Below are 23,591 nucleotides of genomic sequence, written 5' to 3'. Positions count from 1 at the left end.
TGTGCCCTGGTTCGCGAGATTGAAAACACAATGGTCGGCGATCGGCAGTGCGCCATACGTCGGTCCTGCGAAGCTGGGGTCGCCTGAAATGCTCCCTCTGTATCCAGGCAGCAATAGGTGGCCGCTGGTGGTACTGCTGTACCGGCACGGTAGAAAGCGGGCGACGGACAGCGTCTGCGTAGCTATATGCGCGTGGCTCGAGCGCGGCTCGGCACATGGTTCAGGGAGTGGCTCAGGAGATGCTAATGCTTGCCAAATTTCATGGCGAACAACTTCAGCGCCCGAAGCAACAGTAAACTCCTTCGGCGTCACAGTTTGCTTCGCAATCTCCTCGCACACAATGTCTCTTATCAGTTGACGCAGTGAGGTCTCTCACTGCGAGTACTGCGGCTCCTGCAGGCGCATCGTTAGTCAAGCGTTCATATTGCCAACAGCGCTGCTGGAGCGCCCGCTCGATTGCTGTGGCTTCCTTAATGAACTCTTCCACTGTTGTAGGCGGGTTACGCACGAGACCAGCGAATAGCTGTTCTTTGGCGCCGCGCATGAGATGGCTCAGCTTCTTCGAATCCGGCATGTTGGGATCCGCGCGGCGAAAAAAACGAGACATGTCCTCGGCAAACATGGAGACACTTTCGTTGGGCTTCTGAATGCGCAACTCGAGAAGGCAGTGTGCATTGTCTCGGCGATCAGTGCTTCCGAAGGTGTCAAGTAGCCGACGGCAAAATTCGTCCCACGTTGTCATATGTGCCTCGCGGTTTTGGAACCACGTCCTTGCGCTACCTTCAAGAGCGAAGTACACATTGGAAAGCTTCTGTTCCGGACGCCACTAATTGACCTTAGCTACGCGTTCGTACTGGTCCAGCCAGTCTTCGGCATCTTTGTACGTGTCACCGTGGAAGCTTGTGGGGACTAGATTGTTTTGGACAGTCACCTGTGTTGGACTTGCAAGCGCCATTTCCTGAGTCGGTGAGGTCGCTAACGAAGTTCGTTGCAAGAGACCGAATTCCGGGCACAGACCTTGCAGGCGGCGGCTTGCGCGGTGCACAGGTGTCTCGACGCGTGGATGTTGTCTTGAAGGGCTGGATGCAGGGCTACTCACAGGAGTTGTCCCTATCATTAGACGATGATGCGATACCCAACACGTCCACCAGTTTCACGGCTCACTTGAGACAAAGGCGTAGAGCAGTATTTTATCTAGACAATTAGAACAAGCGTTCAGTTTAGGCTTCTTCTTCTCTAGCACCCTCGCTTGCACACACGAGGTCGTCGTCTTTATCGTCAACGTTGTTGGGCACAGACGGCGTCGCGGCACTATAATGGTGCAAGGCATAGCCAACTATGCTTGCTTAGGAAAACTTTCGTATGGAAATTGAGGGAAACTGCTGCATATTGTTGCACTAAACTAAAAGGAAATACACCCAGCAGCTATCTCAACTTTCTGTCATCTTGTTGCTTCGACAAGATCCAAGCACCTTTCGTGGCACAGACGACTTGTACGTTGAGGATTGGACTTCATGGTATGAGCATGTCAGCAAACGGAACAGGGGGGACGATATGCTTATGCTGGCGAATTTAGTATTTTATCAGAAAAGAATCGCGCGCATCTGGTACGAGACGCATGAGAACGACCTGGCCAGCATGGACCTATGCAAAAAATCAACTGAATGACTTGTTTGGCTAGCCCTTGGGTTGTCAGCTAGCCACTAAAAAACAACTTGACTCGCAAGCAGTCATTGACTGAATCGTGCATTTCATATATTCGGGATATGTTAGTGCTTTGCCATAAAGTTGACAATGTCTGAAGCGAACAGGATCGGGCACATCCTCAAAGGTATCGCTGATGACGCATTCAACCTCTTAGTATGCAGGAACTGTGCCACTGTGGATGCTATTGTCAAAGTGTGTCGGTGATTTGAACATGCAAAATTCTGCCGTATTACCCAGCAATTCACCAAACTCCCCAGTACTACGGCATCATCATCATGCAGAGTACCACCACTGACTGCAATCACAAGCTTTGGACACTTTGACACGTATCATTCGTCATGAAATAAAAACAATGTGGCCAGCCCCTCTTGTGCCCATTGTCAACTGCCAACCAGCCTATGGTTTCCTTGATTCAAGCCGTGGTTCACCAGAATGTCACAAATCTGGGATTCTCCTCTGTCGGCACTGTGCATACTCCAAACACCGACCACATTCTGCTAGTCACACTGAGGAACCAGCCCTTTTACTCATGACACCGCAACCCCACTGAGTGGAGGACACCAGATCGACCGCCCAATAAGTATTGCGTGCCCTTGAGTTGGGCACATTGCACGGCACTGCTGGAGCCACCAGACCTCGTCGACTGGCTGGAGCACCCAGAATCCTCATGCTGAAGACTATTCCCATGCAACACCATCGCGGTCTCTGTCTCTTCTTCATTAGTGCCAGCCTAATGCTGCAGTCCTCTGCTGCCTCACAGCAATAGATGTGCCTTGTGCAGTCGATCCGGGATATACTGAACTCAAAGGGGATCGTAATATAATTTAATATACTGATAGTTTGAAATATAAGATATGCCTATCCCAAGCTTATCTGATATCTCCACACGTCTTGGGACAGTTTCCTGAGATTGTGAAAAGCAGGAACTTATCGATTTGCTTCTCCAAGGCCATGTAAAATGCACAAAAGTTGACTTATTTTTTGTTCATGAACGATGCAAGTCACTCGCGTGGCGGAAGGGTTTTTGATATATCCCAGTAACAACAATGACGTCCTACTGATATCCCATAGACAACCACTGCCAGAACATGGATGTCTTAGGGATATGTTGAATATGTCCTGCAGACTTCCCTTGGATGTTTGTTTGGCTGCACTTTCCGTGTCATGGGGACACGCCGCATACATTTAACAAACAAATGCCAGGGCCTTTTGCACAGTGTTTGCTATAATGTCAATTACGGTTGCAGCATACGAAGTGTTACAGATACAACGGGCAGAGCACCTGCACATAAAGAACAAGTTGTAAAAGCAATAACATCAGAAAATTTTTGTAAAGGATGATGTACACACAAGCTGCAGGCATGATAAATTCAGATTTTCATTCCGACACGCAATTCTTTTACAAGGAAACTCGGACAAAGCCTCAATTGGAGGAAAAGTATTCACATGTATGCTGTAAAAGGTCCTTGTAGGATAACCTTAGGACTTCCATGGTAGGATATCTAAAACAGGTCCATGTGCGATATCCTTGGGGCATTGTGGCAAGATATCCAAAACTGGATGTTTGGTGGATGTCCTATTTGTGTTTGAAACAGTGGATGGACATCGGGACATGATTTGGATGTCCTACGGACAAAGTGTTTTCACTATAGGTACTGATCACAATGCTAACCTTAAAAGCCCGCATCGCCCGGGCGTGAAACTGCAGTGTGCCTTGCATGCATCAAAATGCTTGTTGCGCATTTTTATTCAAGATAAGATCGAAATAGATGCACCGTGGAAGCAAGACTAGCCTGTATCGATACACGCCCTGCTGCCATCAGCAAATTGTACTGAGAGTTGCGCATGAAAGTGCCCGGCCGCATGTCCATTACAATACCAACCATGTACTGTTTAAATGGCTGATCATCATACATGGGCAGCGAGCCAGGCAGACCATTGTGTCGTGTTTTAACGTGATAGCGTTAAGGAGCCCGTGTCGCAGAAAATCCGGTGTCGTATGTTGTTTCGGCTAAAAGATTTTCGAACCACCCATACCCAGGCCCTCCATGTGACACAAGGAGTTTACTGAATTAATTGAATTTCTCAAGCTAAAATACGTGGAAAAATTGTAAACTGCGACTTACACACAACCTACAGACATGATAGCTCTCGGCTTGTAATTTAACTGAAAACATAATTCTGTTACATGAAAACTCAGAGAAACCCCTTTTCTAGCGTTTCTACAATTCACAGACTGGCCGCGGCATCTGCCATTTGTGCGCGCTGGCGCACCCGGTTCCTTACAGTACCTCCAGCTGGCACTGACCACCGCCGCATCGAGGCCGACGCAAGAGGCCGTGTTTCTACCATAAAGCTCGCCTTCGTGCATAGTGTTGCATTGCCCAGTAAACATTGCGGTTACATACGCTCCAGTTTCCGGGAAGCGAGAGAAGTAGTCAGGGATCTTTGAATGCTGTCGCGTTCCACTCTTAAAGGTGAAGCTTAAGCGTCCTCCAAATTTTTGGAGCCCACTTCCTGTTAATATTTGTCATTCTTACTTCTCAACGGCCAAAAAAATCTGCATGTCTCTTGCATGCCGCTCAGCACTTCAACACCTCGTGACTGGTACGTCCCTTCATTCTCGGCCTCTGGTCCCCTCATCAGTAACTGCCGATACTATGCACGCGCTGTTAGTTTTGAAGGTCTCTTTCAGCTTGCAGAACAGCCAAGTTTGTTCCCACTTACATGTAAGCGAGCGAGCACAAATGCAACACGTGGAGCGTTGACCTGCGGATCACACAGTAATGACTCTTGCACGCCACTGGCCTAATAGTCTTTCCGCAAAGTGCAGATGTGGCGTGTAGTGGTTTAGTTAAATTCAAACTGTATTGTAAAGATCCATCCAAATGGAGGGGTAGAGGTTGGATTCGTTTTGGCCGCTCACAGAGTCCTAAGTGCCATTTGCCGAAAGCCCTTGTTTACAAGACAAACCCAGCAGCACAGAATCTCTAGGTAAGCATGCCATCCCCAGCGCCCACTCAATGAAAAGATTGAGTGTCATCCACACTTTCTTGTGGAGCCTTTATCAGACCAGGAGGCCTTTTGTGTTTTTGAAGCATAATGGCAATCTGCTCTTGCCAATAATGAACGGTCACAGTTAGCGCGAGCCATCTATATGTGCAGCGAGCAAAACTGAGGGCACCCTGCTCACTTTTCCTCCATGGCAAGTACTGCCCTTTAGATTCAATTTCTTGCTTGACAGCATCTGCCAAAACAGGGCTGTTTCAAATTTGTCGGGATTAAATATTTCCGATGACGCTAGAAGAGATTGCATCTCCATTAGAAGAAGAGTACTTGCATGGGCACGGTGCATTGCAGCGTTCGTTATATCGAATGGGGTGGTGAACGAGAGTTTGATGTACGTGTAGTACACTACAATACTATTGCATGGGATTTTCGAGGTGATTTTACATTGTTATGATATAGACAGTAATTCGATATATTAGAGTTAGATATAACCAGGATCGACTGTATTTGCCTCACAAGCAAGTTGCCTTATATGCCTTATATTACCTTCACAATTTCTTCTGTAGTTGTTTAAATTACACTACTAATTTGTTGTTTCTGCTTTGCCTCAATATTTAGAATGTTCAGTATGAAATAAACTAAACATCTGATTTAACAGTACTGTTCCCCACTAGATTTCACCTCTGAAAACAATGTAAAATAATATTTTTTTTCCCTGTACTCTCGCTTGGCGAACTAACGAGAGAGAAAAAAAAAATAGGAAAGTGTGTGGGGGGGGGATGATTTCTCATCATAAGATAGAAGCAGAATACAAAAACAAGATACTTTTTTCAGTGCTATACTTATTTCTTCTGTGGCTAAAAATTATTCCGCATGATGTAAGTGTTTATTGAGGTGTCTGCATTCCAACTGGCACTAATGGTTCTGATTCTTTGGTGAAATGCAGTTTCAGCATGTTGACAAGTATGTGAAAAGTGAAAAGGCCTCCCAAAGACGGGCTGCCTATCTTGCCATTGCTGTGATTGCCGAGGGGTGCTCAGAAGCCATTCGACAAAAGTGAGTGGGAATTTTGTTGTTTAGGGAGCCGTGGATGAATAATTTGTGTGTCTACATGCATTTGTGGGTAGGCAACAGAGTTTTGACCAGTCTGCCCAACATACTTGTTTCTATATTTAACAACTTTTTATGTAGGATTTAGGCATTCCATATATATGATCAATAACTGTGATATTCTACCTCTCAAGAACCAAGCTCCCAATGCATTTGGTTGTTTGACCTTAGTAGCAGATGGAACATTCTAGGTACTGTGCTAGAACCGTACCGTTATCATGTTTTCAATCAATGCAACATTGTCCCTCTCTAGTTAATATATATAAACTAAACATGTGACTAGGATTTTAGTTATTTTGAAGGAACCCAAACCACTCTGTGCATGAAATTTATTTTTTACTGGTGCTTACAGGGCACTGTTTTGTGAATATTGTTCTTTAAGAACTTTAAAGGGCCTCTAAACCACCATCAGCTCAAAAATGAGTTATATAGCGGCTTCATGTGTACTGTTCTGCAATGAACATACAACCAAAAGAGTTTTTTTAAGTGGTGCAGTAATAGCAAGGTTACAGGCATTTGACAAATGACCGCGTGGCTACTGCAGTTTCCCACTCGCCGCCTCCTCGCGTCAGGCTCTCACCAACTTCATGCTGCACAGTGAAAGCTACAGGTGACATAACCACACCAGAAGAAAGGCCCCTTCATTGTCTGCCGTTAATCACCCTCCATGAGGCGCTGACTGAATAGAAGCTCTGTAAAAGGTTCAGTGGCCCACAATGGCCAAATCCCCCTCCATTCTCTAAACATACAGTCGGCACTCGTCCAACCATTCGACACCGTTTACCCCTGGTGACGTCATCTGGAGCACCCTGTTGACATCACCATGCTCCAAGAAGCACCGGAAAGGCCAGGAGAGGAGCATAGGATTGTGCTTTTAATTTGGGATGTCCCCGTAGCACACAGCACTGCCACATTCGCTGAAGATGATCGCCACAGCATTCTGTATACGATGCACCTGTTTATTTGAAATGCATAAAAAAAATGTCAGAGTTGGTTTAGGTTAATGTAATGTAATTGCCAAATTACTTAACACTCATGTACTAGTACATAGAAGAAAAGAGCATACACAGCATGTTGTCATTTTGTTTGACGCTGTTCATGCTTCAAGATGATGAACCAACAAGCCCAAATTCTGATACATTTGAAAGGCTCACCATATTGAAGTAACTGGCTGCAGTGTGCTTTGGCTGTCATATTCTCACCACAGAGAATATCCTTACCTAATGTGACTTCCACTGAAGGCAATATGAAGGATGCTAATCCACGTGAATACTTACACCTGCTCATGGTTCCTGCTCTGCCCTGCCTTGCTTTTTTATTCTGTTTGGATGCTAAAAGCCTTTTCAATTTCTGACCACGACACACTCTCATGATAACTTCTTCCATTCTTTGCAAAATATTTCTCCCCCAGAATAAATTGCCATAGGATGCATGATACCAAGAAAAGAGGCCAACACATCTGTTTAGCATACAAAAGCGTCTTTTTAATAAAAAATCAAAGCTTAGCTGATTGAAAACTGTGAAACTTAAGTCAGCCCTGTAAAACTTGCAGTTACGGGTGCATGTTGCGTTCATTGTTATACATGTATAGTACAGTAGAACTTCGTTGACACGATGCCATATCGTACGATTTCTCGGCGCCCTTGTTCGTGATTGACAACACAAAGAATGGCTCAATACGGTTACGCTTCTTTTTTCTTTCTTATTTCTTTTTCCCCCCAGTTAATATGTTTCTAAAAGATACAATCTTTCATCACCAATGTTCAATACATTGCCAAACTGCAATCATATATGTTTGCTGGTTGTTAGATCCCATGCGAACAAAAAAAGGTCCGATGCACGCCCGATCGGGAACATTAGATGCCCTCCATGGCAGCTTACCCGCAGTACACGCACTCAGTTTCCTCTTACAGTACCAGCAAATCGTTTCGCGGGTCATTCCACTGACACTCTCGCCACCAACCCTAAAGCGACGGCAACAAGCTACAGCGATGATCAACAAATTTCGCCATCATGGAGGGCAATCCGTCGCTGTCACTTGTCACATCGCCAGTTTTTGGCCAGCCAGAAAATTTCACTTGTCGCCTGGAATTCTGCACGGCAGCTTCCACCGGGGACTGTGTGATTGCACAACATGGCAGCAACCAGTTTATCCACTTCAATCTGAATGCTCTCTGGTAAATTTCTGTCTGCTGTAACCATAGGTCGTCAGTGCGGGAGAATACTCACTGGCACTCACTCGCACTCACCTCCACTCACACTCACTGGCACTCACTCACCTCCGCTCACACTCACTGGCACTCACTCACCTCCGCTCACACTCACTGGCACTCACTCACCTCCGCTCACACTCACTGGCACTCACTCGCACTCACCTCCACTCACACTCACTGGCACTCACTCATCTCCGCTCACACTCACTGGCACTCATCTCTACTCACTCATCTCTACTCACTCATCTCTACTCACACTCACTCACCTCCGCTCACACTCACTGGCACTCACTCACACTCACCTCCGCTCATACTCACTGGCACTCACTCACTGGCACTCACTCGCACTCACCTCCACTCACACTCACTGGCACTCACTCGCACTCACCTCCGCTCACACTCACTGGCACTCACTCGCACTCACCTCCACTCACACTGACTGGCACTCACTCATCTCCGCTCACACTCACTGGCACTCACTCACCTCCGCTCACACTCACTGGCACTCACTCACCTCCGCTCACACTCACTGGCACTCGCTCACCTCCGCTAACACTCACTGGCACTCACTCGCACTCACCTCCACTCACACTCACTGGCACTCACTTGCACTCACCTCCGCTCACACTCACTCGCACTCACCTCCGCTCACTCACTGGCACTCTCTTCTGCTCGCGCTTACTGACGCTCACGTCCACTCACACTCATTGGCACTCACTCGGACTCGTACTCATCTCTACTCACAGTCACTGGCACTCACTCGCACTCGCATCTTTAAAGGGATAGTGAATAAAAAGTTTGTCGCCGAGATTTCTGTCTCGAGTGATAGCTGTCGCACCGAGAGCGACCAAAACAACACTCTTTCTGAGGAGAAGTGAGCGAAAAGTAATTATTTTAGTGAATATTTCTCAAATCACAGCACCTACCGGCCTCCTCCGAAAGCTCTGGCAAAACCGGATATCACGTCACGCTTACCCACCTCGAGGCCCATTGCGAGCGATCGTCCACACTGAGCGCGCGAAGGGGCGAGTTGACGTTTGCAGCATCGCGTTCTTTGTTCGACCGTCCTACTCGTACCGCTTCCTCGTGTGAGCTGTGTGAAAACCTTGTCTTTCATCTCGTGGATTTGTGGTTTGATGTGTGGAGCAGCCGTGCCAACGCCGCAAAATGCCGAGGGTCTGCTGTGCGCATGTGAAAACGGCAGGCAGCGGTAGTCTTTTTCTCGCGTACTTGTTCACGCTGTAGTTTTGTGCACAGGTGCCGTTTGACCGTAATTTGTCGTTCGTACGACGTTCTGAGCCAGATGTTTGACCAATTCTGCCAGAATGAATCGAAATCCGCATCGTCTGAAGATAGCCTGAAGCGACGGCTGACGAAAAAAAATTCGCCGACATGAGACTGGTGGCGCCATCTCGTGTGCACCAAGGGAAGGAGTTCTCGGCTGCGATGAAACAACGGGACGCTGAAACCGCTGCGCATGTACTCGTTCACTCCGTGAATAACAAGATGTTTCCTGCTTACAGAGGCGCATTTCAGTCACTGCACATGCCTGGCTTCAGTCCTCGCCCGTTGCTTCATCGCATCTATTCTCAAAACAGCTACTTGCGCGCATCAAGCACCTGCCGCGCGAGAGTCGGCAGCCGACTGTTATGCTCACGCCGCCGGCCACACCTGCTCCAAGGGCGTAGGTACAGGGAGGTCTACACGCGTCAATATCTTCAACGATTTCTATGTTTTTTTTTTTTTTTTTTTTTTTGTACAGTGTGTACTCACGACACCTGTATTGTGCATTGGTGGCTTTCATGTTTTACGCGCTAGCAGCTATCCATCCAAGCGGGCGGAGCAAGCCGCTTTGCGAGGAACGCAGAGTAAATTCCTTACGTCGCCTGACATTGCATAGCCTGAGGCAAAAGCGTCCTCGCTCTGTTGAAGCCAAACATGGCAAAGCGTTTGCGTGAGTGAATCACGCTGGGCGCACCGCCACGGATGCAACACTGTCAATGAGGCGTGCGCCTCTGGTCTCGCTAACTCATTCGTGACAGGTGCGAGCTTGCGATCCGAGCCACCGGAACCGCGTTTATATCTGGTTTCCACCTATGATGCCGCCCCTGATCTCTCGAGGCCAACGCGTGTACATGGAATGCACACTGTAAACACCACTTTGCTGGTCCAGACTCTCTCGGCACCGCGGAGGGGGACTGCTGCGGCGGGTCGTCGTCAATTTCGCTTGACGACGCGGACGAATCGTAGGCATACGCGTTTATCGTTTGTGGTCGTTCAGTAGGCCGCTCATCCAAGTCGGAGTCATAAGTTCCGCTCATGCTATCGCTCTCACTAGAACTTTGCATTTCGCACTGCGCAGCGCGAGGAAAACAAAACTGCGCAGCCGGCCAGCTCGCTCCGCGGCTGCTGGGGGTAGGTGTGACGTCAGATCTGCCGGCTTGTTGTCGGGAGCGCTTTGCTAGTGTCGCGGTGGCCGCTCATAGAGAGTAAAAAATAAAGCCATCCGCTCAAAAGTAACCCGAATAATGACTATATACTATAGCAATCGTGTCTTAGGAATGCAATTGTGGGGCTTTCTCTATATTCTTTGATTTTTATTCTGTATCCCTTTAAAATGAGTGCGAGTGAATGTAAGTGAGCATACAGAATTGCTAAATTGAGTTTCATGTTAAGAAGAGACCAGCAGAGTGCAGGTGGCGGTCTTGTAAAGCAAATCCAACACATTAAATAAAAGAAAGTGAATGAAAGGCGCAAAGCATTCTCATGAGCAAGCCGTTTATATCTGCTTCGTTCTCCTGGTTATGAGCGTCACCTCGTGCTTATTCTATTTTGCAGCGCATTTACATTCGTCATGCTACACTTAACTAAATACATCCGCTCCTAATGAGGTGCACGCTCAATGTGTGCCATATACAGCCCCCTAAGTGTGGACCATTGTGGTGACAAACCTGCAAGCATAGAAGGAATTGTACAAATCCCGGTGTTTACAGCACACAAACGCGTTCTCTGTGTGGCGAGTCGCTGCAATATTATCTTGCAGTTACGTAGTATGTTATAGCAGCTTAATTACCGTAATGTTGGCTAATAGCAACCAAATATCAAGCACATGGCAGACACCCGCCGCTTTGGCGCAGCTTGCACAGCGGAGAAATCCAGGGGATGGGGGGGGCAAAGCAGCGCGGCAGCGTGGCAGTTCTCCGGAAAAACTGCACCCTCCCAGTATTCTAGGTCACCCCAGCACGGTTAGGTCCAATCAGAAACGCTGGCGCAAGATCGGACCATAAATGGGCATAACCGTCTCATGCATGCACCTGCAAGCACCCGACGCTAACTTGTCACGTCTGCAGACAGGGAGAAGGGGTGAGTGCCCGAAGGAAGAGTAGGCACCGCTGGTACACACACTCGCACGTACACGGCGCGCAAGACTTCCAACACTCGCGTCTCGGCGAGTCGTCGGCGATTCCATAACGCCTCGCGCTTCCCGGCCCTTTGGCGCCGTCTGCAAAGGTCTTCCTATGCCTGATTTCGAATGTCTCTGCGCTTTGCACTTGCTAACAGTTGCAACACAAGCGAACCATAACATTAGCTACAGTGGAAATTAACATACATGCTGAGCAACTTGTGTGAACAATTTTTTTAAACCTGCATCGAAATTTTGGTTGAATAGTCTGATCGAATCATTGCGGATCCTGTCATTGTATTTTTAGTGATTTCTATTTTTTACTCATACCAAGTGCACTGCTACTAATCATTTCATCTATTAATTCTGCAAGTGTTCTCTATTGTATAAATTACTAGATTGTCCTTTTTTTGTGTTTATATGTATGCCCTCCCTGCAGTGATCTCTTGTGAGATTGGCAGTATTCCTAAAAGAATAAATAAACGCTACGCGACTTTCGTCCGCCTGCTTGTGCGCATTCACTCCACGCTCTTTTCGCTGCAGGAAAGGAAATATTTTTCCACCCTTGGCCCGCCTAACAACGAGGATTGAGCGGAAGAGCCATTCGCACAATAAATGCCGAGAACACGACAAAACTGTATAAATTACAGCAATGTGGTACGTGCAAGTTTCGCAGGGCTAGAGATAGTGACCTGGCTTCCTAACACTTTCGACGAGCAGCAGACAGCCAACGCAACGCGACAAAAGAAAAATAAATGAAACGCAAATATGCTCCTGAAATGCAAAAAAATCACATAATTTGAGCAGGTTAACAGTGCTCTCTGGTTGTTTCTCAAGCATTACACAATATAAAATACGGCAAAAACACATGCAAAAGCTTCAGAACTTATTATTTAATGTCTCAACTTGCGTAACTATATGCAAGCTGCTCCCGAGCAAGCGCAGAAACTGGGAGGGCGAGTGTCAAGTGACGAGAGGAAGTGCGGCCGCAAGGCGTTTGGGAGGAGGAGATAGGTCTCTGTGCTTAGTTTTTTCAGCCCTGAAGAAACTTGTTAATTGGAACATTTTCCCGATTTTATTTCACTTTGCTGCCAAAGCAGTTTTGGATGGAAATATCACAAACGTGGTCAACAGCCCAGAATACCTGTAACCCTAGAATTTACGTTAAACTGAGCATAATAAGATACGTTGCCTTTTGTGTTAGTGCTATCGTTTGAGACTTTTCTTGTGGTTCTTCCAAGCACCATTATATTTGAAAAGTAGCACTGCTAGGCTCGACGACAGGGGTTCAATCCCCGGCCGCCGCGGCCACATTTCGATGGGGGCGGAATGCCATAACCCCAGGTGTTCAAAATTAATCCGGAGTCTTCCACTGCACCGTGCCTCTTAATCATATCATAGTTTTGGAAAGTAAAACCCCGGCAATTATTATTATATTTGAGATGTTCGCTGAATCATGCGTAATGCATACACCATAAAAGCAAAATTTTCAAATCCCCCCCCCCCAGCCATCCCCCTCTCTTGCTACGCCTACGATCACCGAAAAACTACTTGGTCGAGTTCCAGCGGCGTGCTCGTCAGCCTGAGTCATCAAGAATGCTATTTTTGTTAGTTTCTCGCGGTGCCGCAGCAATGATGAAGAGAGCAATAGTGGCTCTGCTGCAGCTGGGTGACTTAAATGAGAAAGATGATGGCCCAAATTTCGCTTTGCCAACGTTCAATGATGGTCGCTTCACTGTTTTTAATGAATACCGTCACAGCCCCAAACTCTCTCTGCTTATCTATCTGTCATTGACATGAGATGTGTGCATGCTTGCCGCCCATGCTCACTAAGCTCCGCTTCGGTCTCATTCAGCCAAGAGAGCGGGAAATAGAGGGAGAGATTGACTGTCCGTATACTTAGCATAGGTCGGCAGTGCGGGAGAATACTCACTCACCATAATTTTTCCAGGCCCTGCACTCACTCACACTCACCTCCGCTCACACTCACCTCCACTCACTCGCACTCAAGCCTTTGAAATGAGTGTGTGTGAGTGCACTCATGAGTAAGTGTGCCGACCTATGGCTGTAACAGCAAAAAATAAATAGTAAAATCAGTCATCGATTTGTCCCATCCCAAGTTGAGGACAAAGTACAGGCATTGTCTTGTCATTATTATTGAGATTAGTTTTTTGTTTTGACACTTATGTGAGAATTCAGCTGAACAGAGTTCGTATTAACGAGAGTTCACTGTATGTTGAGAGTTGCTCAACTGCTAATCATGGTGATGCACAAATCAAAGCTTGGAATACTGGGATGTTAAAGAAATCCATCACAAGTTACCTGAAGCCAACCTCGAGGGGTGAAAGGAAATGTTGCTGGCATTGAAAAGTAAATGTTTGTGTGTGTGTTTGGGGGGGGGGGGGGGGGGAGTTTCCACAGTGTGCAGCTTTGCAGTAATTTGGCACATATAATCATGGACATTGTATCCAGTGCATTGCAATTGTTGCACCTTGTTTTTGGCCTTTTTCAATTCACTGATATGCTATACTGCACTGTGACAGCACATCAGAGGCACCAGACATGGTCTACAATACAAGGTTAACGACCCACAAGCAAATCATGCATTGTTTTAAAATACTTGCAAGATGGTTCTTTCTGCATTTGCTACCATCAGATGCTTATCCTAATTAAATTATTAAAGTGGTTCTACTTATGGAGATTGTTTTATGAAAATTGCTCAATATCATTTACTGATTTGAGTCACTATGGTTGTTTTGCCCAGGCATCTGCCAGCATTTGTCCAAGCCATCTGTGAAGGTGTCCTGGACAAGGACGTTCATGTTCGGAACGCTGCTCTCTTTGCATTAGGCCAGTTTGCTGACTTTCTGCAGGTAAGCCATACATACTTGTGCCTGGTAGGTAATGTTGGGGCAAGATTTGGTCCTGTGCATGAGTCTTGTCGAAATCATAATTCAGTTTGCTCTTCTGCTAGAGTCACATGACAACTTTAAGTAGAATTCTTCCCAAAGGCAGAGCAGGCTCGTGTGCATTTCTGTGCTCAAAAAGGTGGTCTTTATGAGAGTGTATTTATTTTATATTTATTGCTGAAATGTTGATCTGTTCACTCTAAAGCATTATGTTCTAATTAAGTACATGTATGTCACTGTCATACTAAAGTAGAATGAAGAGTACGGAATAAGCCACTGCTTTCCAGTGTGCTTCACATCAGCTAGTTAGCACTCATTTATAAATTTAAAAACAGCACAAGGAAACGGGACAAGAAAGTGACACACACAAAAACACTGGCTATTTAACAATTGTAGGTTTATTTTGCGACACGCAATATATACACTGAGGAGACAGTGTGAGGCTAACAAGAATGAGAACAAAGACAAGGCCAGGCCACCACGAAAAGAGCTGGGGGGGGGGGGTCAGGTCAGACGAGCCATTATGGCTGCTCAAACTGCCCTTCGTTGGAAGGGAAAGAAAAAGAAATGAAATGTTAGGCCTGCCACACCATTTGTAAGCGCGACGGTTGAAAGGGCTGAAGTTACCGACCTACTGGGAATTTAAGTAAGGTGTGCCCAAGGGCTGCTAAGGAGGGAGGACAATGAGCAGGGCTAACATTTAAAAATGCTATGTCAATGAGCGGTCAAGATATAAGAAGGGAAAAAAACGAGAGAAAGGTTAAATAGAAGAAGTAAAAGAAGGTGAAGGCTACCGAATCAAATTTAGGCTTTATTTTTTTGGAGGAATGTAGCAATCATGAGGCCATGCATAATAATGCTATGAAAGACAAACAATGAAAGAGGTACAGATACATGTAAGTGGGCTGTAACTAATGTTTTAGATTCCTTAAGGGCAGGTAAGGAATACTTGGGATGTCTTCTTAAATGCCGCTCAGTGTTCCGACACATCGTGGCCGGTATGTTCTTTCGTTATGGGCCCTTCCCCTCCAGTCCCTACATTGCTGACTGTCAATGCTACACATATGCTGTTAGTTTCAAAAGTATGGGGTCATTCCATGCAAAATGTCCCAGACCCCAAAAGTGACCATTGATTTTCCTGAAAAAATTTGGACTAGGTGGTTTTCGTGTGAATAAAGTTTCACCAAAGGGTTTTCGCCGAAAAAAAAATTTTAGTCACGTGAGCGCTCTGAATTTTCCGGGAAGAAGCCAAAGTTGGTTGGGGGTAAATTTTTTTTATTCAAGTCTGAAAGTAGGTGCAATAATAAAATTTATGTTAGAGCATTATACTGGCATCCTTCTTTCAATTATGTTATAATTGAATGCATTTTAGAATTTTCCGTATTTATTTGGCTCAGTACAAAAGCAAAAAAAATTTTTCGTTTTCAGAAATGTTTTGCATAAACTGCGTTAACTTTTCAGCTACAATAATTTGTCTACCGTTTCACCAATTGCTGTAGTGTATGCTAAAAATAATTCAAAATTATTAAGAAATATATTTTTTTGAAAAAAATACCTCCAAAGCTGGCAAAAAATGACTTTTTTTCAAGATTCAGGCCAAATTTAAGCGTTAAGGCCCTCCAGATAAAGATATGTCAAATAGCTCAACATACGCACCAACCTCTTAGCTTGTGATACAGAATTTCTTATTCGAGTAAATTTTGCTCGAAGCAAAAAAAAAAAATTTTTGAAGTTGGCAACCCATGTCACCAGTAGGCACTGCCGAGCTCAGTCTTCACTGCACAATGAGTATGTGGCACCAGAGAGCTTTTGGGCTTACATATGCACATTTAAATCCTTCAGAGGGACCTATTTCAAAAAAAAAAATTTGACATAATTTTCCTAGGGTGACCGTAAAGTGAAGAGTAAAGTGACCGTAAAATTTTCAACTCAATTTGGAATAGGTTTTATCATTTCTTTCGCTGTGCCCTCTGTTTTCTTTTTAAATAAAGTAGATATAACTCCTTACTATTCAAACTGGATTGTCTTTTTTATTTTTATTTTATTTTTTCAACATGCTGTGGGGTTCTCCCGTGCTCTTGGGACAAAGGAACGACAACACAGTAATGCAAACAATCACAAGGGAATTTATTGCACCTTTCATAGATCAATGCCTGCTAGCCGAGTTGCTATCCACAAAACATGCCGATGGGCGCGCGACAAATCTAGAAGTCCGACTCACCGCGACCAGATAACGAGCGAATATGTTCGCCCCATGCTGGATCCCAACGCCAGGTTGTTCGCGCGTACGGTCATGCGAACGGTGGCGCGTTCGAAGGAGGCCACGCGACACGGTCTCGCAGAAGCATGGATCGGTGCACGCGCGGGACGTTCGCGGCGTTCGCCGACCCGCAGCCAAAGAGGAAGAGCTTTCTCCTTTTAGCGCCCAAGTAACCCCGCCTGCAGGCGGCGTTAGCAGCGCAACACTCGCGCCATCTCTCGTACTGCGCCCCAACCAGACCGACTGCAGCGGGCATCACGCAAGCCACGCGGCGAAGCCGGACCGCAGGAGATGGGAGCCATGCAGGAAAACAACACATCAGGGGACGCGTGAGAGTCGTGCATCCCCACAATGCTTACTATACAGTGACAGCATCGAGCAACATGGTGTCAGCCTGTCTTGATATAATATAAAACAGTTTTGGCTCATTCATGGAATCTTGGAAAGGTGCTCAGGGAAAACCTGGAAAACTCGGGGAATTTGGAAATGTCAACGTGGTAGTGTTGGTATCGCACCGCTGGCACGAGTTGTTGGAACCTCAGTGCTGACGCCCGTTGTTGCAAATGGGTCGCAAGCCCCAAGGGTAGCGTTGGCCTGGCGGCCTGGGGCACTGGAAGCATCCGAAGGTCCCGGCAAAGCATGAGTCGACTGGTAACAAACAGAACAACTGGTTTATTCTAACATCGCAAAAGAGCGGGCGGTCAGGTCGACCGAAGTGAGAGACGGGAGAGCACGTAACTTGACAGAAGAAATCGGAGCCTCTCTCTTGGCGTCCGGGGGCAGCTGCTCTTATACTTTCGCAGTTGAGGGCAAGAAGGAAGACCTCGTGACGAGACCACGTGACGGCGGGTACGGACGAGCTGAGATACATGTTGAGACGAGTGTAGTGACTCAACCGCCGGCCGGGCGCCGGACAGACCTCCTCGCTTCACACTTGGGGAGCTCCTCTCCCCGGCTGCCGCGCTTTGACAAGCGTGGGCACACACACACACACGCACACACGAAGACACGTGGCACTGAAACACGCCTGGACGCGCTTGGCGGGGAGACTGCGGGAGCTCCGAACGGGCCAAAATGTCCGCCGCTTTGAACGAAGCTCCGGCGTCCGTTGCATCCGCGCCGGCTATACCGCGCGTTGTAGGCGAAACGTAACAGATCGCCCCGCCGGGGGAAGGAGATCCCGATGGTCAGGGGACTGCATCCGCTGTCCGGAGGGATGTCGCTCGATGATGCTCATAACCGAAGTCGGGCGTCCTTCGGCGTTTCTTGAGCGCAGCGCACAGAGAAGGCCTCGTTCTCTCGTTCAGGTTCACCCAGGACACTGCAAAGTGACTTCGGGAGAGTTGACATTTTTGTTCTCGTTCCCGGCAAGCGTTAGAACTACGCCGAAACTCAACCGCTCAGTCAGCAAGCACGGCACAACCCTCACTAAGCCCTGCCAGGCTCTTTCCCCTTTTATACTACTGCCTAGTTCCTTACAGTAGTTTAGCAGCACTCAGAACACGTCCACAAATTGGAAAATTGCACGAGAAAGCACATCATCACTTTGAAACACTACACAAAAGCAATATGTTAAAAATCCTGCCTCAGGAAGAAAAACATCAGTAACAAACAATTTTGAGGCTGATTCCCACGTTAGGGGCTTCGACTTAAGCCATCGGCGTTACCGTTGAGACTCCCCTTTTTGTAACGCACCTCAAAGGAATATTGTTGCAAACCGAGGCTCCAGCGCAGGAGGCGGCCATTTTTGGGAGAGATGGTCTGCAGCCATTGGAGAGGGCAGTGATCCATCTCGAAGCATGCGAAGCGGAGATCGCAGCGAGCGACCGTACACTAGCTCAGCTGGCGAAAACCCCGTAGCCGCATGCGGCGCGGTCTTTAATGCCAACGTCACCCCAGGCAGACACAGCTCCCAGTCAGTTTGTTGTTCAAACCACAATGCTCTCAACACGCGCTTCATGACGGAGTGGAGCTTCTCAACGGAATTCGACTGGGGGTGGTGCACTGAGCTGTGTAACAGCTTTACCCCGCACCTTTCGAGAAAGGCTGTCGTCAAAGCGCTCGTAAACACTGTGCCCTGATCTGACTGGATTTCCGCAGGAAAACCAACTCGCGCAAATATGGACAGTAGTGCATTGACTATCTCAACAGAGCTGAGTTCTTTAAGCTGCACTGCTTCAGGGAACTTTGTCGCTGGGCAGATCACAGTCAAAATGTGTCTGTACCCCGTGGCTGTTACTGGCAGAGGTCCCACTGTATCAATAACGAGCCGTCTGAAAGGCTCCGTAATGATAGGTACCAACTTCAACGGCGCCCTCGATTTGTCCCCTGGTTTGCCCACCCGCTGACAGGTGTCACATGTCTTCACAAAGTGGTCTGCGTCCCGAAAACACCCTGGCCAATAGTACTCTTGCAAGAGACGGTCCTTAGTTTTCTTAACTCCTAGGTGTCCGGACCACGAACCCCCATGCGACAAGCGCAACAGATCCTGACGGTAGCACTGAGGCACGATCAGCTGATCGAACTCCACTCCCCTGCGGTCTAGATACTTTCGGTACAGGACCCCACCTCTTTCCACAAAGCGAGCATTTTTCTTGGCGATACCTTCCTTGACAATGCAGCGTATGTTTTCTAGGCTGCCATCCTTCTTTTGCTCGGCTATCAAAGCCGACCGGCTGACTTTTAGCAACCTATTAAGTCCGTCTGACGTAGGCGCGATGAGCAAATCTGCAGATAGCTCTTCTAACTTTCCCGCATCGGGAATTTCCTCTCCAGTATCTGGTGCCTTTAACGCTACAGGCTCAATTTTATTCAGTTCGGGCGTGCTCTGAATATCGGCTTGCTGCGCCTCTGACCCTTTTTCATTGTTCGACAACGTCGGTCCCGCAACTACCGCCTTTGCAGCGAGCTCCCGAACCTTCGATCTGGTTAAGGCCTGAACGCTAGCCTCACCAAACAAAAGCCCCTTCTCGCGCAGGAGGTGATCGGACCTGTTCGAAAATAGGTACGGGTACTGGGGGGGCAGCATAGATGACACTGCGGCCTCCGTCTCAAGCGCTCCGAAAGGTCCTTCAATAAGCACTTTTGCTACGGGCAGACACACGCTGTGAGCTTCCACGGCTTGCTTGATCCATGCGCACTCGCCCGTGAACATATCGGGTTCTACGTAGGAGGGGTGAACTATATCCATCGTAGCTGCGGAATCGCGAAGCACTCGGCACTCTTTCCCGTTCACGAGGAGGTCTCGCATGTAAGGCTCGAGAAGCTTCATGTTCTCGTCAGTGCTGCATAAGGACAAAAACACGACTTTTGTTTTTGTTTCTGGACACTGCGCCGAAAAGTGACCCGGCTTCTGGCACGTATAACAAACGCGCGCTTGCCTCATCTCGAACCGTTTTCTGCGTTCGGCTTCGGCTGCCGCCGTCTCCTTACGTTCGGTCGGACTGCTTTCACTTGCATCCGAACTACGTGTTTCCCCCTTTGCTCTCATGGGCGTGAACTTCGGCCTCTCAAACTTGGAGCCAAATTCACCCTTTTGACCGTCCTTAGCTCCGCGAGCCCGACGCGTCACAAACTCCTCGGCTAGCTCGGCGGCTCTAGCCACCGTACTAACATCTGGCCTATCCAAGACCCAGTACCGCACGTTCTCAGGTAACCGACTATAAAACTGTTCTAGCCCGAAACACTGCAGAACTTTCTCGTGGTCACCAAACGCTTTCTCTTCTTTGAGCCACTCCTGCATGTTTGACATAAGCCTGTAGGCAAACTCTGTATATGACTCACTTTTGCCTTTCTCATTTTCCCGAAACTTCCGACGGAACGCCTCCGCGGACAGCCTGTACTTTTTTAGCAGACTCGATTTCACTTGGTCGAAATCCTCTGCCTCCTCTCTTTTCAAGCGAGCGACTACGTCGGCCGCCTCGCCGGGTAACAAAGTGAGCAAGCGCTGTGGCCACGTTTCCCGAGAGAACCCCTACTTCTCGCACGTTCGCTCAAAGTTAACCAGGAACAAACCAATGTCCTCTCCAAGCTTAAACGGCCGCATCAGGTCAGTCATTTTGAACGGTACTCGTTCTCCTGCACCGTGTGCCTGACTTCCATTACGAGCGCGTTCCATCTCTACCTCGAGACGCTTCATTTCCAAAGCGTGTTGACGGTCGCGCTCTTCTTTTTCTTTTTGTTCTTTTCGTTCGCGCTCCTGTTTCTGTTCTTTAAGTTCGCGCTCCTGTCTTTTTGCCCGCTCCTCAATGGTCTCAAGGCATTCCGACAGCTCGTCATCCTCAGCTTCTAACTCAAGAATAGCCCTTAGCAGTTCCGGTTTTCTGAGTTTGTCTGAGACATCCAGACCCAACTCTCTTGCAAGCTCCAGCAATTTCGGTTTGCGCAACGACTTCAAATCCATGGCTGCTCTGAATGCTGCTTTCTCTACTGCCTACTATTGTCTTGCCGCAAACTAACCCGGCAGCAACGACAACCACAATTACCAGCTCTGTTTCTGACACTAACAAAAGCCTGGCAAAACTCAGAAGAAGAAAGTCCCGCTCTCACCAAACCTCGCAGCCAAGAATTCAGCGCAGTCGTTCCGCTGCAGGCAACCAGTCATCACACAGGGCTCGTTGCACTGCTCCCGGATGGTCGTTGTGCTGCTCAGCATACAGTCAACCGCATCTCTTCGCTGCTGGCCTCCGTTGTCGCGATCTCACCGCTGGCAACCAGCTGTTGGTATCGCACCGCTGGCACGAGTTGTTGGAACCTCAGTGCTGACGCCCGTTGTTGCAAATGGGTCGCAAGCCCCAAGGGTAGCGTTGGCCTGGCGGCCTGGGGCACTGGAAGCATCCGAAGGTCCCGGCAAAGCATGAGTCGACTGGTAACAGAACAACTGGTTTATTCTAACATCGCAAAAGAGCGGGCGGTCAGGTCGACCGAAGTGAGAGACGGGAGAGCACGTAACTCGACAGAAGAAATCGGAGCCTCTCTCTTGGCGTCCGGGGGCAGCTGCTCTTATACTTTCGCAGTTGAGGGCAAGAAGGAAGACCTCGTGACGAGACCACGTGACGGCCGGTACGGACGAGCTGAGATACATGTTGAGACGAGTGTAGTGACTCAACCGCCGGCCGGGCGCCGGACAGACCTCCTCGCTTCACACTTGGGGAGCTCCTCTCCCCGGCTGCCGCGCTTTGACAAGCGTGGGCACACACACACACATGCACACACGAAGACACGTGGCACTGAAACACGCCTGGACGCGCTTGGCGGGGAGACTGCGGGAGCTCCGAACGGGCCAAAATGTCCGCCGCTTTGAACGAAGCTCCGGCGTCCGTTGCATCCGCGCCAGCTATACCGCGCGTTGTAGGCGAAACGTAACAGTAGACACCCTGGGACATAGCTACGTTATTGCCGCAAGCTTGCCGATTTTAACGATATTATTCATTGCTGATATGGAAGAAATTGTTTCAATACGCGTAATGTACTCACAAGAAAAAAAATAATCGTGTTTGGCGCGTTCAATACGCGTAATGTACTCACGAGAAAAAAAAAGTGTTTGGCGCGTTCTGCTTGCTCCGCCGGCCACCCTCTCTCTCTCTCTTTTTTTTTTTTTTTCCCCCACACTGACAGCGGCAGTCGCCTGCTTGTCATCCCGCAGCAAATGCGGGATGAAAAAAGATTATTTTCGTGGGAAATTTAACCCGCATAATAATCGCACCCCTGAATTTGCGGTTTTTTTTTACAAAGTGTGATCATTATGCGAGTAAATGTGGTATTTATCTGCTCAGTGCTCTTATGCCCCACGTATCTTAACATGAAGCATGCAAAAACTAACTAAATACGTCGGACATACTTCCATGATAAGGTTGCATGATCTTAGAACGACAGAAAGCTGAGCTAGTTGGTAAGGATTCATAATGCAAAAAAGAGATGAGGCATGCAGACAACACGGCGTTCGTGTTGTCCACTTCTCTACTCTTGTGTCCTGTCTGCACGCCTCACCTCTTTTTTGCATTATTGCATGATCCGTCTAATGTACCCGTAAAAAAAGGTCAAGAGAGATGTTGTCGTGTTTGGTGCGTTCAATACATACCTTTAGCAACAGCCAATGTAAGAACAGCTGTGTGCCATGCATTGCGTGCAGGTTAAAGAACCCCAGGTGGTCAAAGTTAGTCCCATGTCCCCCACTGTACCGTGTCTCATAATGAGGTAATGGTTTTGACGCACAAAACACCAGTTATGTTTTGTTTTTCTTTTTTTTTTTTTTTTTGCCCCAGTTTGCTACTGCTTGTGTGCTGTGTCGAGAGAAAATGAGTGTTAATAATGTGTGTGTCGTATTTACTTAATTTTAATGCGCCCTTGATTGTAATGCGCACCCATTTTCCATGACAAAAAAAAGGGGAAAAAACGCCCTTGATTGTAATGCCCGCCTGTTTGCCATGACCTAAGAAAAGTTCTTTACAGTACCACGCACCTCATTCTTTCATACGGAAGTACAACTTTCTCTCATTGGAAAAAAGGATTTACTCCCAATGCACTAAAGTTGAAGCATTGATAGCGATATTAAATTAGTAGACAGCTATACGAAAAGTAAGGATAGTAGTTTTATCGGCCGTATAAACTTTTAAACATTCGCTTACTAACTAAATTAACAAGCATGGTGTCACACACGCACAAGCAAACATAAACGCGTCTCACTCAATGACTGCGGAAACTGTTTATCAAAATGCTGTTGTAAGTAAGTGCGGTAGCAGGAGCGAGCGAATTGACCTTTGTGCAGCCTCTCGCTTCAACACGAACTAAACGACGAGAACACAGCGCGGTGCACCTAGATGCATAGACTGTCCCCACCGCAGATCGCTTTCAAGATGGAGGCCCGCACGGCCATGTTGTGCGTAGCAGCCGCTGGCATAGAACACCTCTCCTGTTTCCACCAGTCTCGCACGCAAGTTTCGGGAACTTCAAACGCCTGTGAAATGGCCCGATTTCCGTCC

At 47.7% G+C, this 23,591-nt stretch overlaps 1 protein-coding gene across 1 annotated transcript in view; it reads left to right on the top strand.

The window, feature by feature from the left end:
* LOC126547299 (importin-4-like) overlaps positions 1–23,591 on the top strand; it is a 126,478-nt gene that overhangs the window by 54,985 nt on the left and 47,902 nt on the right. Inside the window, exons 13-14 of the mRNA XM_050195258.3 lie at positions 5,663–5,772; positions 14,207–14,315. Coding sequence (XP_050051215.1) covers positions 5,663–5,772; positions 14,207–14,315 — 219 coding nt within the window. The remainder of the gene's footprint in view (positions 1–5,662; positions 5,773–14,206; positions 14,316–23,591) is intronic.

This window comes from Dermacentor andersoni, chromosome 1, assembly GCF_023375885.2.
Source record: "Dermacentor andersoni chromosome 1, qqDerAnde1_hic_scaffold, whole genome shotgun sequence".
NCBI lineage: Eukaryota > Metazoa > Arthropoda > Arachnida > Ixodida > Ixodidae > Dermacentor > Dermacentor andersoni.
Note: the sequence above shows the minus strand (reverse complement) of the source record. Positions and strands in the feature narration are given on the sequence as shown.